We start from the raw sequence: 13891 nt of genomic DNA on the forward strand, positions 1-13891 counted from the left end.
TGCTGTGATCTTTCACATTTCACATTCTACCAGGGCATACTTCCTACCTCTGGGGATACTCCCATATCTTAAAAGTCATTAATTTATACATTGAATTGGTGTTTTTGCCGATATTCTGAATTGTGGTACTATAAGGTTTCATCCTCTAATTACATTTGTTTCGTGCTACTGTATCTTAAAAGAAAATTCACTCTAACAATTTAGTTTAGGTATTGCAAAAATGCATCTATTACTCATTTACTTTTATCTAAGAAGACCTTAACAAACACTTCTTTTGGTCTTCATAACACTTGTAAAACATTGTCCTTTTTTATTTTTATATTCATTTTATCTGTCTTTGACAGGTAACATGGCTAGGTAAATATAAAAACCTACAAGTGTCTGCTCAGTTTCTTAGGCTGGCTTCCTACTTCACCCCTACCTTCTCTCCCCCTTGGCCTACAAGTGGAGAACTCCTTTCTGCTGAAACAATATGTTCATCCATTAGCAAACCTTTGAATTAAAACTAAGCTTATGGTTTTAAAATGTAGAAAGATAGGTTTGAATCACCTTAGCATTTGCATATTTTGCTGGAAATGGATGAACAAACATATTTTATACCATGATTATAGTGGCAAAACATACATTACTGTACTAGGAGGAGTGTACTGAAAGCAAAAACATCACGACAATAAGAATAGTTCTAAAAAATGTGCTGTTGTGTTTTAAAAACAATGTTAAAATGGTATTTATCAACTTGTAAGCAATGTTTGAAGACGACGTATTCACTTTGTCACAGAGTAAAGTGATCATTTTTTACTTAAAAGAGATTTTTATTTTAATTTTGTACTAAAAGGAAGCAGGTGCATGCAGAATTAATGCTTGAAAATGCTTCCAAAGAGGAACTAAACTCTTTACACTTGGAGGGAAAGTCATTTATTTTGTTAATTTTTTTGTGAAACCACACATGACTTTCACATGAAACTGCTTCACTCATTACTTCCCAGCAATAATTGCAATCAAAACAAGAGACTCTTCTGGAGTGTTAAAATTAGCCAAGGTGGGTTTATTTCTAAATATTTGTTCATGATAAGCATATAAGGTGAATCATTTGCGTCCATATGTAAAAGTCCTGACCCAAATCAAATGTTGCTAGTGGAATTTTTTTGGTTATTTGTGCATCTATTAAAGAAAAGCACAATACTACAAACAAATGGCAGAATAAATACAACTGTGGCCATTCTTTTCTGCCAAGATCTCAGTCCTTTGTGTAGTGGTGCCAAATAGGCAGTGTGGTGTAGTGATTAAGGCTTTGGACCTCAAACCCTGAGGTGGTGAGTTCACATCCCACTAGTGACACTGTCACTAGCAAGTCACTTGACCTGCCTGTGTGTCAATTGGAAAACCAAAAAGAAATGTAACCAATTGTATTGAAAATGTAAGGCACCTTGAATAATGGCATCAGCCAAATAAGTTAATGTAATGTCATGTATATGTGCCCTAAGTAAAAAATGGCCCTGGCACCTTGACCCTTTTTTATGCATTTAACACAAATCAGTCTTCAAAAGTTGCAGAAATTTTCCGATCCCTTGTGGTGGCTCCTTATCACTAACTTAGTGTGAGAACATGATACACACTGATGTGAAATAATCTTAGAAAAGTCAGGCAATTAACCTGACTGTAAATTCCCTGAACAGAATTACAAATGGATTTCGATTATCTGTTTTAATCTGCACATGAAGCCTCGTATCCATCCTGTGGACAGATAGAACAGCATGACACACCTGTATTTAGTCCACTACACCAGTCATTGATCATGAAATTGTCCAGTTAAATTTCATTTTATTCTGGACTAATCAAAGTATTCAGTATCACCTGGCAAATTTAATATTACACCTTTAAGTCCACTGAATGTATGGATGCTAAATGTGAAATCTCACTGCCAGAAGCAAAAGTTCACCTTCTGTACCAGTTACAAAATTTATTGACCACGTACAGGACATTAACAGGGCTTTCTAACAATCACAACCTTTACTAAAGCAAGGCAGAAAACTGTGGTAAGTACTGTAATCTATCAACAGCAGCCCAGAAAAGGGGAAAAAAATGCAGTACTAACACTGCACTTCAACATTTTGGAGTTTGTTACTACCACTAGCGTACAAAAGTGGGAGCCATGTGCTTAGAAACAGTCTTAACTTTGTTTCAGTTCAGTGAAGGAAAGACTCCAGCACAGGAAGTGCCACAGTGGGTGCAGGTTTTTGTTCTAGTCACTTTCTCCCTTTAGTAACTAATTACTATTGCTAACTGAACAGACTTCTTTTTGGTTAACTTCAACTTGTTTGTTAAAACCCTGACCTCCTAATAGTTTCTTTTTTATTAACTTAACCAGAATGAGATGCAAAGTGAGCCAACAGATTACTAGCTAAGATGGGGTTCTCTAAATCTAACCACCTATGTAATTAGAAACCAGTTCTTGTTGTTGGTGAACCCAGTGTTTTAATTCCATGGCTTGCTGGTGCTCAAATTCCACCTTATCAGACATTTTTAAAAGTGTTGATTTTTTCCCCAAGAGTGCTATGAAAATGCTTTGTAGACCAAAATAGATCAATATTTCTCAGACGACATGTCAGATCAGAGTAGCTTGTTGTGTTGGCTTGTTTTGCATTTTATTATTGTTTGATAGTTAATTAAGAAAAAGAAAAAAAAACAAGGATTCTAAATCCTAAATAGAAAATAATTTAAAATTAAGGTAAAAGAAGTGTGTTTTATTATGAATATCAGATGACTAGTAATTAAAATGGCTAGAATTAAAATCTACAGCCACTGCGACCCTCTAGAATATAGAGTTTAACACCCCTGCTCCAGCAGAAGAAAGTTTGGGCTCTTAAGCAATTTCTTTTTGAAGGTTTTGATTTTGATGTTTTATCCTGATTTTGATATAAATTTATGCTTTTTGAATTAGCGATTTAAAACAGCCATATTGATGATGATCCACTCCTGTCTCTGACTATGCCTACCTTTGATTATAAGGAATTCACTCTGCCTCGATCACTCTAAAAAACTGCATAAATCCTTACTTTTTGGAAACCTGAATGGTCACGACACAGTGTTGTTATGCCTTCAGGAAAAAAGGCAAGAATTTTTTTTTAAAGTTTGGGGATTGGAAGATAATATATAAGTCAGCAAACAAGCAGAGTTCATAACTATCCTATCATCTTATATTTTTACCAAAGCCAAAATCAGAAATCATAAAAAGTAATCAAGAATTAATATTGAGAAGTCAGGGACCAAATCAAAAATAACAAAGACCACAAAACACACAAGTTAAGTAGTTTTATTAAATGCTTGGAAGATTCAGGAATATATGAAATGTGGTTGTTCTGATGATGTCACACACACCACCCTGGAGCATTCTGGGTACAATTACCATAGCCACAGATTATGTTAATATAAGAAAATGATACTAAAAAAAGTTTAACTTTCAAAAACTTTTTTTAGAGGGATATAAACGTCAGATTCCTCAGGGTCAAAAATAAACAGTTGTCTATTTAAGTAAAATACTAAAAAACCACCAAAAATTGAAGAAAAACACCAATAGTAACAGGAGCTGCCATGATCTTGGTCTCTTAATTGTTTTTGAAAATCATTTTCAGTGTATTTAAAGAATTTGGTTACATTTATTTTTTTAACAATTTTTTAACGGTACTGAAAACTTTTTTTTCAATTTTCCAAGGTACCATACTGTTTTTTAATGGACATCGCAATTTAAGACCATCTCATGATGGCTGCTATGCTGTTACTAGTCAAGTCAACTGGCAGTATGTGATTCGTGAGGACATTACTACAACTGTATAAAGGACAGTATCATACACTTACTGTTGTCTGAGATTGTGGATTCTTCATGCAAAAACTTCAGTGCTAGTTCTTTTTACCTCATTCTGGATACGAATATCCTTCTGTACATTCACTGAGATTAGTGTCTTGTCAATTTGTCTTTGGTTACATTGTCCCTATTTAGCTGTGATTCCCTGTAATGTTTTCTAACTCATTTTGATTTCTTACTTTAATTTTGTAACTCCTTCTGATTCCCTTTCCATACTAAAACACTGCCACCTAATGTTGTCTATGCAAGACAACCAAATAGCCAGCTAATATGATAATGTACAACACAATACATTGAGCTTGGTTATGTCAAATCAAATGCTAGCCACTTTCATCTGTCAAATACATTAGGTCCTTGTCAAGGACTAATTTAGGACTGTTAGTAAGAAGCAGTTTTCAATTTTTTTTTCAGTTTTTTTTATTTACAGAGTAATGGGGATTGCGGAAGACAGGTGAAAAAGAGAGTGCAGGCAGGGTGGAATGGGCGGAGAAGAGTGTCAGGAGTAATTTGTGACAGATGGGTATCAGCAAGAGTGAAAGGGAAGGTCTACAGGACAGTAGTGAGACCAGCTATGTTATATGGGTTGGAGACAGTGGCACTGACCAGAAAGCAGAAGACAGAGCTGGAGGTAGCAGAGTTAAAAGATGGTAAGATTTGCACTGGGTGTGACAAGGATGGATAGGATTAGAAATGACTGCATTAGATGTTCAACTCAAGTTTGAGGGGTGGGAGACAAAGTCAGAGAGGTGAGATTGTGTTGGTTTGGACATGTGCAGAGGAGAGATGCTGGGTATTTTGGGAGAAGGATGCTAAGGATAGAGCTGCCAGGGAAGAGGAAAAGAGGAAGGCCTAAGAGAAGGTTTATGGATGTGGTGAGAGAGGACATGCAGGTGATGGGTGTAACAGAACAAGATGCAGAGGACAGAAAGATATGGAAGAAGATGATCTGCTGTGGCAACCCCTAACAGGAGCAGCCGAAAGAAGAAGAAGAGTAAGAATCAGTTTTCAGATAACCTATGAATAATTAAATATTAAACTTAATGCATCTACTTCACTTTTTCATTGTTTCTGTCAACTAATTTAAGTAGAGCATGTTTCCACCAGGGCATCTGTATTGCAGTCCATTTAATGTAATTAATATACTTCTGCCAAGCAGGAACAAATACTTGGTAAACCCTGGTTTCCCTCCCTTGCTGGATTTTGCAATTCACGTCTCTCACCTTTAGAATGGTTGCTCCAGGTTCAAGGCCTACTAATACACTTCGATCAACAAGTTCCACGAACCTCCCATCCAGCACTTTAAGGGAGTTACGAACCAGATCTGTCACGTCCACTTTCCAGTCCTGGCCTAGCATGGTGATCACTTGATCAGTGCCTTCTGTTGATGTTGTGTGGAACTGAGTTAACACACGCACTAAAGCATGCTGGTACTGCAGGGTGCAGCCTCTGCTGGTCCGCCTCTCATCCTCATCATCGTCCTCACTGTCCCGAGTAAACCTGCAGTATATAAGTAAGACAAGATGAGTCTCTGATTAAATTTCTATGTTACTTACTTCATTTACTTTAGATTGGTTCATGAGAAAATATTGTAATCTCATGTTTTAGTGCAGAAAAACATTTATAGTATAATAAAGACCAAATGTTGTATATGGCCAACCAATGTGTAAAACGTCAATGGAAAAATTAAAAAATAAATACATTTCTGTTACTGTAGTCTCACAATCCATATGTGAGTTATCCAGTCCTTTGCTCTTTCAAAATACTGTATATCATATGATTTATCAACCACAAGCAGCATAATTGTGATTAGTAAAAAATTATAATAGAAATAGATGGAATCAATAAACTGATGTCTAGCATAGTCTATTTATCACATTAATCATCCCTACACATTTTCTCACCTGCCTGGGTCAGTTTTAACACCAGTAGTTTAATGAAAGAAACATGACAGCTAGCAAGTATAAGCAGAGTGGATTATTGGTAGGAATATCCAGCTGCTGCCACTCTAAGGGACAGCAACATTGTGAGGTACTTAAGTGAACCTGACAAAAAAATTAAAAAAGACAAAGTTCTATGATTAGTTTGTTTTGTACAACTTTACAATGAAAATTGTCTCATGTAGTGTTGATCGGCAAAATTCACCAAAGTGTTTTTTGCGCTGTTTGCTGGTGACTTTGTCTGACAAATATTTTTACGTGCAGCCAGCTTAGACAAACATTTTTTCACAGCAACGCAAAGTACTTTGCGACTGCGGTGTAACATCACAAAGCTACAGCAGCCATAACCAGGACTTTTACACATGTGTACTGGAAAGATCACTTCTGACCTGCTTTTGCACATGAGTGATATCACAACTTTATCAGTACTCCAGCCAGATTTCCACCCTGCATGCGTTTAAATACAATCTTACAGTATTTCATTAGAGGAATACATCAACTGGCCATAATAAAAATATTAGAAGTATTGCTAGTGGATATATGCTGATAGCCATCACAATTTAGACCTTGCCAGAGTCACTCAGATCCTTGTGCTTGCCTATTTTTCCTGCTTTCAACATATCACCTTCAAGAACTGACTGTTGATTTGCTGCCTAATATATCTCACCCTTTGACAGGTGTCTTTTTAACGAGATAATCAATGTTCTTCACTTTACCTATTGGTGGGTTTTATGTTGTGACTGATTGTTTTAAATACTGATGAGCAAGCAGCAAGAGCAGGAAGAGTATATGGGCTACTTGGGGTTGTCAAGGATATAAGCAAGTAAACACTGACAAAGAACGGAAGTGCTGCCATATTTATCAGGAAGCCCTGCCCAGTAGGAAAATGAGCCCTGAGTTAAGTGTTGTCTTGAATGATGTAGTTACGTTGATAAACCTTATTCTGTCTAAACTGTCAAGACTTTGAATCAGAGTAGGGCATTCACTGCTTAACCTGATTGTCTGGTGGCTTCCCTATGGAAAAACCGTGATGAGACTATTTGAAGTTTGAACTCAGGTACAGTTTCTGAAGAAGCACCTGCAACCTCTTACTACACTGTTGAAGAACCAAGAATGTGCTGTGCATCAGAATTATCTGGCTGTGTGTTCACCTAACTTATTGTCAGGCAACCGGTGCGCACCATGGAATTTTCTAGTGGCGCCACGAAAACTTTTGTAAAATATTTAAAATTGCTAGTGTTTTTGAACTTTTGGTTGATTAAAAAGATAATGTTTAAAAAAATATATTTTATGTTGGAAAAACAGATAACGGAACACTTACAGAAATGAAGTCTAAGAAACGCGAGAGACTTCAAATGATCGACAAGGAAATGCGCGTATATCTATCGAAAATTGATCCTCGTATCAATCTCATATGTGCTGAAAAACAATCTCAACATTCACATTAATTAAATTTAAGATTTATCCTTTGATTCCTTTATTAATAAAATGTCTTTCAAACTTGTAAAATTAACTGTTTTGATTGGTGATTGTCTATAGATTGTATCATCACGACTTTATTTATAGGCAGTCCCTCAGGTGCACCGCGAAAGAAAATTTTTGGACTAAGTGCGCCGCAACTCGAAAAAGGTTGCCCTTCACTGACCTAACCGAACAAACACAGCTTACCACTGCATGGTAAAGAACACTCACCTCCTCCATATGTATGACAAGGTGAATGCATTGTTAAGGAAGATCACATTTTTGAGGGGAAACAGCAAGCCTGCCAAAGTCTCAAAATAAATTCCAAGTAGTACAAAAACAGTGAGCACTAAACAATCCCACTGCACCACCCAACAACAAAGAGCTCATGACACATGCTGATGTTTCTTTCTCACCGGCTGCATGATTGCAGCAGAAAGTAAAAGCACGCTGCTGTGTTGAAGGAGTTTGAAGTGGTCACTGGTGACAATGACTTCAACATGAGGGAGCTATATAACTGCACCGATAAGTTGCATCATCCTGGGGATGGGTCACCAACAGGATGAGCTGACATTCAATATGTGAGTCACAAAAGAATTCCAATTCACAACTGCTTAGGTCCTTCTATAAGAAAAGTGCGTAACCTAAAAGCGCTATACAAACAAACACAGCGGTGCTACAGTAATATCTGTGAAGTTTAATAATAACAAGTCTAGCATCAGTTTAAATGAACAACTTTAGGATCAAACTGGTGTGGTGTGGGTATGGGAGTAGCTGGTTTATATTGAAAAAGTTGTGGTAGTACATGAGACAAAAAAAAAAGTTTTGGAACCAGTGTTGTAATTACTTCAGTTATATCCATCCAACTTTTTAATGCTGTTTTATTTTATTTAAAATATTAATCATTATTTTATTTTAATAAAACAGTTGTGATAGTTTGAAAAGATCTTTCTGTACATCTACATAACTATAATCCCTCAATTATGTTAAAAATCCTCAGTATCTGTAATAAACATAAGCAACTGAACTGTATCTACAATGTCAGTACTTTCATCTAAAACAAATGCATAAAATGATTTTTTTTAGACTTTGCTGGTATCCAAGTTGTCTACATGTATACTATAATAAACTGGAACAGATCTTATTTTTTTATCCTACCCCAATCCTTGCACACATTATTTAATAAGCCCAATGTCTCTAATGGGGTTTGCCCACTTCTGTTAAAGATGAGGTACTCTACATGTCTGCCTTTTTTCAGATTATCTCCTGAAGTGATTTCATTGCCCGCTCTTGATATATTTTCTGAACTATTCATGTTTTTTTTCAATCTGCATTTGATTGCATATTTAGAAAAGCAGGTTTTTAAATCTCATAGCAGCTTTTCACATTATATTTCTTAATGACAGAAATGGTTTATGGCATAGACGACACTTTTCCTTTCTGTGTGGCAATACAGCATGCATTTGACTAAAGGTAGTTAAACCAGCACCCATTCTGCCAATTTTTATTTCCTTCAAATGTCTTGCCATGTTTTTCAGCTCATGCTATTTTTGATGTATTTAACTTAACAATATTATATATTTTTCCAAGTAAAAACCTCAAGGATACAAGATTTTCTGTACAACCTAGCCAACAAAAAGACTGCAGAAATGTATTTGGGAATGACCTATGAGATTTCATGAGCTCATTGTCAGTATCTGAGTTGAGTAAGCTGGCATCAAAAAAGTGGCTAGGGTATCTTTAAGGTTTTATTCAGTTCTTAATAAATGATATGCCATTCAGCAACAAATGGATCTTAAAGACTTATTACTGCTCTGGATATTAAAAACATGCTTAATGTTTTGTTTCTTCAATGGCTTGGCTACATTTTTTCTATTTATGGTGTTATTTGAGACTAGACATTAAGCCCGTTACAATAATGGGCGCTAGAACAGTAGTGCATAAACATTTGTATGAACAGTCTATATTAAATGGCAAGGGACCTTGTATGTGGCTGTAATATGCTTCACTGTATTGTGTACCTTTAATTTTCTCTCTCAGTAATACTGGTTTGTATTTCTGTAAAATGCCTGTAATTTTGTCTGACAGTAATACAGTGGAACCTCGGTTCACGACCATAATTTGTTCCAAAACTCTGGTTGTAACCCGATTTGGTAGTGAACCGAAGTAATTTCCCCCATAGGATTGTATGTAAATATAATTACCAGTAATCCATTCCAGACCGTATGAACTGTATGTAAATATATATTTTTTTAAGTTTTTAAGCACAAATATAGTTAATTATACCATTGAATGCACAGCGTAATAGTAAACTAAATATAAAAACATTGAATAACACTAAGAAAACCTTGAACAACAGAGAAAACTAACACTGCAAGAGTTTGCGCTATAGCCTTACAACCCGCTCGCTTAAAACACTTTCTTTTAATGAGTTTTAAGCACAGGGAAAAAAATGAACATTTGAAAAATCTGTAATTTAATAAACAACCAAGAAAAGTAACATTGAAACAATGCACGCGCGCTGTGTGTGTGTGTGTGTCTCGTGTGCACCTGTGTGTGTGCGTGTGTGTGTCTGTCTTGTGTGCGACTGTGGGTGTGTCTGTCTCTCTCTATACAGGGAATGCACAGGAAGAGACTGAACACGTGCTGTGTGGCCCCGCGCATGCGCACTTCACCAGAAGACACACACACGGACACCTGGATGCACACAGGAGTTTTATTAAAGAGGATTTTGTTGGCATATTTGATTAACAAGGAAAAAATGTCCACACTGTAGAACAACTTCAGGTGTAAACATAACATTGTCTAACTGCTCAAACCCACAAATTCAGGATCACAAGGAGCAAGATTATATTCCTGGCAGTATTGAGCTGGAAGTAGAAACCATCTCAGGATGGAAGATAGCCCTGCAAAAGAGAAGGGTTGGAGATGATGTTGTAGCAAAAGAAGACATTCCACCACCATCCAGCTTTTAAAAACTGCCCAAGAGTTTTTCATCTCCATCTATTATCCAACCCGCTACATTCTAACTACAGGGTCACGGGGGTCTGCTGGATCCAACACAGGGTGCAAGGCAGGAAACAAACCCCGGGCAGGGCGCCAGTCCCACCGCAGAGCGCAAACACACACACCCACACACTAAGAATCGCCAATGCACCTAACCTGAAAGTCTTTGGACTGTGGTAGGAAACCGGAGCACCTGGAGGAAACCCACGCAGACACTGGGAGAACATGCAAACTCCATGCAGGGAGGGCCCGGAAGCGAACCCAGGTCTCCTAACTGTGAGCAGCACTACCCACTGTGCCACCATGCCACCCGTTTTTCATCTCTTTTGGCATATTTTCATTTTGCTTGAGAACACATAAGTTCAAAGAAAAGAAGTCATCTGGGAATGGAATGGCCATTAGCATCTTATTACTTCTACATGGACTAAACAAAGACACCCAGGATATATGATTCTTGGTATCACTATATAGTTTCTGTTAATGGTTGTGATGCAAACAAATATAATTTTCAAGTATAATTTTCAAGTAAAGTCTTGCAAGGCAGAGATGCCAGATTGTCACTCCTTGTCTAACTGTTGTCCCTTAAGGGCACAAGATGTCAGTTTTGTGAAGCCCTGTATTAGTGGTAAACGTGGTTGAAATATTTTTTTTTAATTAAACACACTATCAGTCAGCAAGAAGCCCATCATACAAGTCCCTAAAAATGAATATGTGGGGTACAATATGGACAGTGAGACTGTCAGTGAGATTACAGTACCAGTTATACAGCTTCTTTTGACATATTTTCCCATGCATCATTAAGAAGAGAATCTACAAAGTTAGTTGGTACTTTTCATGTTAGGTGATTTAATAACCTGATAAAATAATCGGCTCTTCATTTACACAGCAGTCCTTACTTAGTCAATGTGCAGATGTATATTAACCAAACATGTCTGTGATTGGAAGTTGGGAGGACTCCAGAGATGAGAAAATGTGCACACTGCACTATACATAAGAGGTCAAAGCCTTGTTCCTAAAGCTGTGAGGCATCAGTGCCAACAGCACTACCACAGTGTTGCCTCAGTCCAAGACATCAAACATCATTTTTGTCTCTGCCTTTTTGGGAGTGAGAAACCAATGAAGATTTTTGGGGGCAGTGAGTACCAGACAAATGAACAGAGTGCCTGCTTTAGCTTCAAAATAGCTAGTGTACAAATTCAAATCTACCCTCCTTTATTCTTGATGTTTACTAATGTTTAACAGATAATGTATTGTTTCTCCGCAGACCACCTATAAAACTGTTTTTCAAGTATACATTTAGTTTACTTTCAGTTTCAGCTCTGTTATCGTTAGGAGTCATTCATTGCCAAGCCAATGTTTTCGTTCTACTGCTATCTGTAGTAAAACAACTTTTTTTTAGTTAGTTCCCCAGTAGTACTAGGGTGTTGTACCGTGTTAGCCATTATGAATGTAGAGAAAATCCAAGCAAAATGACACCTTTTATTGGCTAACTAAAAGGATTACAATATGCAAGCTTTCGAGGCAACTCAGGCCCCTTCTTCAGCCAAGATGTAATCTTACACCTTGCCTGAAGAAGGGGCCTGAGTTGCCTCGAGTGCTTGCATATTGTAATCTTTTTGGTTAGTTCCCCATAAAGAGGATTTCAATCTTAGACATGGCAGAACGTTTCTTTGCTCTTTATCATTTATGATTGGTGAACTTTTTGCACCGACAGATGCAATTTAGAAGATAAGTCCTTGAGCTGTTGAATATTCCTTTTTGACATTTATCTATCGTCAAGATGCTTACGGTGCCTTCACTGAATATTTTTTATGGCAATCTAGTGATGTACATACAAATGTTAGAGGTATTTACTAAAGACCAGATATGATTTGTTATTCTTTAAGCAGATTTGAAATGGTTTAAATCTTAACTTAAATCCTACCTTCATAGTCCTGTTTTGCTGTTCTGCGTGTACTTAATTTGGTTTTCTCCCAGGTGCCTACTTCCCAGAGAGTACAAGTAAATTAGGCTGGATCTTTGAATGTGAGGCTCCAGCTCCCCGTGACTATAAATTCATATCCAATGAATGGAGGTACATACATTACTTGCAAAAGTTACTTTTGCAATATAAATTAACCTAACATTTTCAAATTTGTTTAATTAAATTCAGGAACATGAGGAACCTCGCAACACTGGCCATAAGGCAAAAACAAACCAATTATGAACAAGGCAAATTTAAACTAACTAATGAATGTACAGTGCATCCGGAAAGTATTCACAGCGCATCACTATTTCCACATTTTGTTATTTTACAGCCTTATTCTAAAATGGATTAAATTCATGTTTTTCCTCAGAATAATACACACAACACCCCATAATGACACCGTGAAAAAGGTTTACTTGAGATTTTTGCAAATTTATAAAAAAATAAAAAATTTGAGAAAGCACATGTACATAAGTATTCACAGCCTTTGCCATGAAGCTCAAAATTGAGCTCAGGTGCATCCTGTTTCCCCTGATCATCCTGGAGATGTTCCTGCAGCTTAATTGGAGTCCACCTGTGGTAAATTCAGTTGATTGGGCATGATTTGGAAAGGCACACACCTGCCTATATAAGATCCCACAGTTGACAGTTCATGTCAGAGCACAAACCAAGCATAAAGTCAAAGGAATTGTCTGTAGACCTCCGAGAGAGGATTGTCTTGAGGCACAAATCTGGAGAAGGTTACAGAAAAATTTCTGCTGCTTTGAAGGTCCCATTGAGCACAGTGGCCTCCATCATCCGTAAGTGGAAAAAGTTCAAAACCACCAGGACTCTTCCTAGATCGCCGGCCATTTAAACTGAGCAATCGGGGGAGAAGGGCCTTAGTCAGGGAGGTGACCAAGAACCCGATGGTCACTCTGTCAGAGTTCCAGAGGTCCTCTGTGGAGAGAGGAGAACCTTCCAGAAGGACAACCATCTCTGCAGCAATCCAACAATCAGGCCTGTCTAGTAGAGTGGCCAGACGGAAGCCACTCCTTAGTAAAAGGCACATGGCAGCCCGCCTGGAGTTTGCCAAAAGGCACCTTAAGGACTCTCTGGTTTGATGAGACAAAGATTGAACTCTTTGGTGTGAATGCCAGGTGTCACGTTTGGAGGAAACCAGGCATCGCTCATTACCAGGCCAATACCATCCCTACAGTGAAGCATGGTGGTGGCAGCATCATGCTGTGGGGGGCAGGAACTGGGAGACTAGTCAGGATAAAGGGAAAGATGACTGCAGCAATGTACAGAGACATCCTGGATGAAAACCTGCTCCAGAGCGCTCTTGACCTCAGACTGGGGTGACCGTTCATCTTTCAGCAGGACAACGACCCTAAGCACACAGCTAAGATATCAAAGGAGTGGCTTCAGGACAACTCTGTGAATGTCCTTGAGTGGCCCAGCCAGAGCCCAGACTTGAATCTGATTGAACATCTCTGGAGAGATTTTAAAATGGTTGTGCACCGACGTTTCCCATCCAACCTGATGGAGCTTGAGAGGTGCTGAAAAGAGGAATGGGCGAAACTGGCCAAGGATAGGTGTGCCAAGCTTGTGGCATCATATTCAAAAAGACTTGAGGATGTAATTGCTGCCAAAGGTGCATCGACAAAGTATTGAGCA

General features: G+C 37.8%; 1 protein-coding gene across 1 annotated transcript in view; it reads right to left on the bottom strand.

Moving 5' to 3' along the window:
• Window positions 1-13891, bottom strand: part of tmem132e (transmembrane protein 132E) — a 647459-nt gene that overhangs the window by 25953 nt on the left and 607615 nt on the right. Inside the window, exon 7 of the mRNA XM_039756648.1 lies at window positions 5083-5359. Coding sequence (XP_039612582.1) covers window positions 5083-5359 — 277 coding nt within the window. The remainder of the gene's footprint in view (window positions 1-5082; window positions 5360-13891) is intronic.

This window comes from Polypterus senegalus, chromosome 6 (genome assembly GCF_016835505.1).
Source record: "Polypterus senegalus isolate Bchr_013 chromosome 6, ASM1683550v1, whole genome shotgun sequence".
NCBI classification, from domain to species: Eukaryota; Metazoa; Chordata; class Cladistia; order Polypteriformes; family Polypteridae; genus Polypterus; species Polypterus senegalus.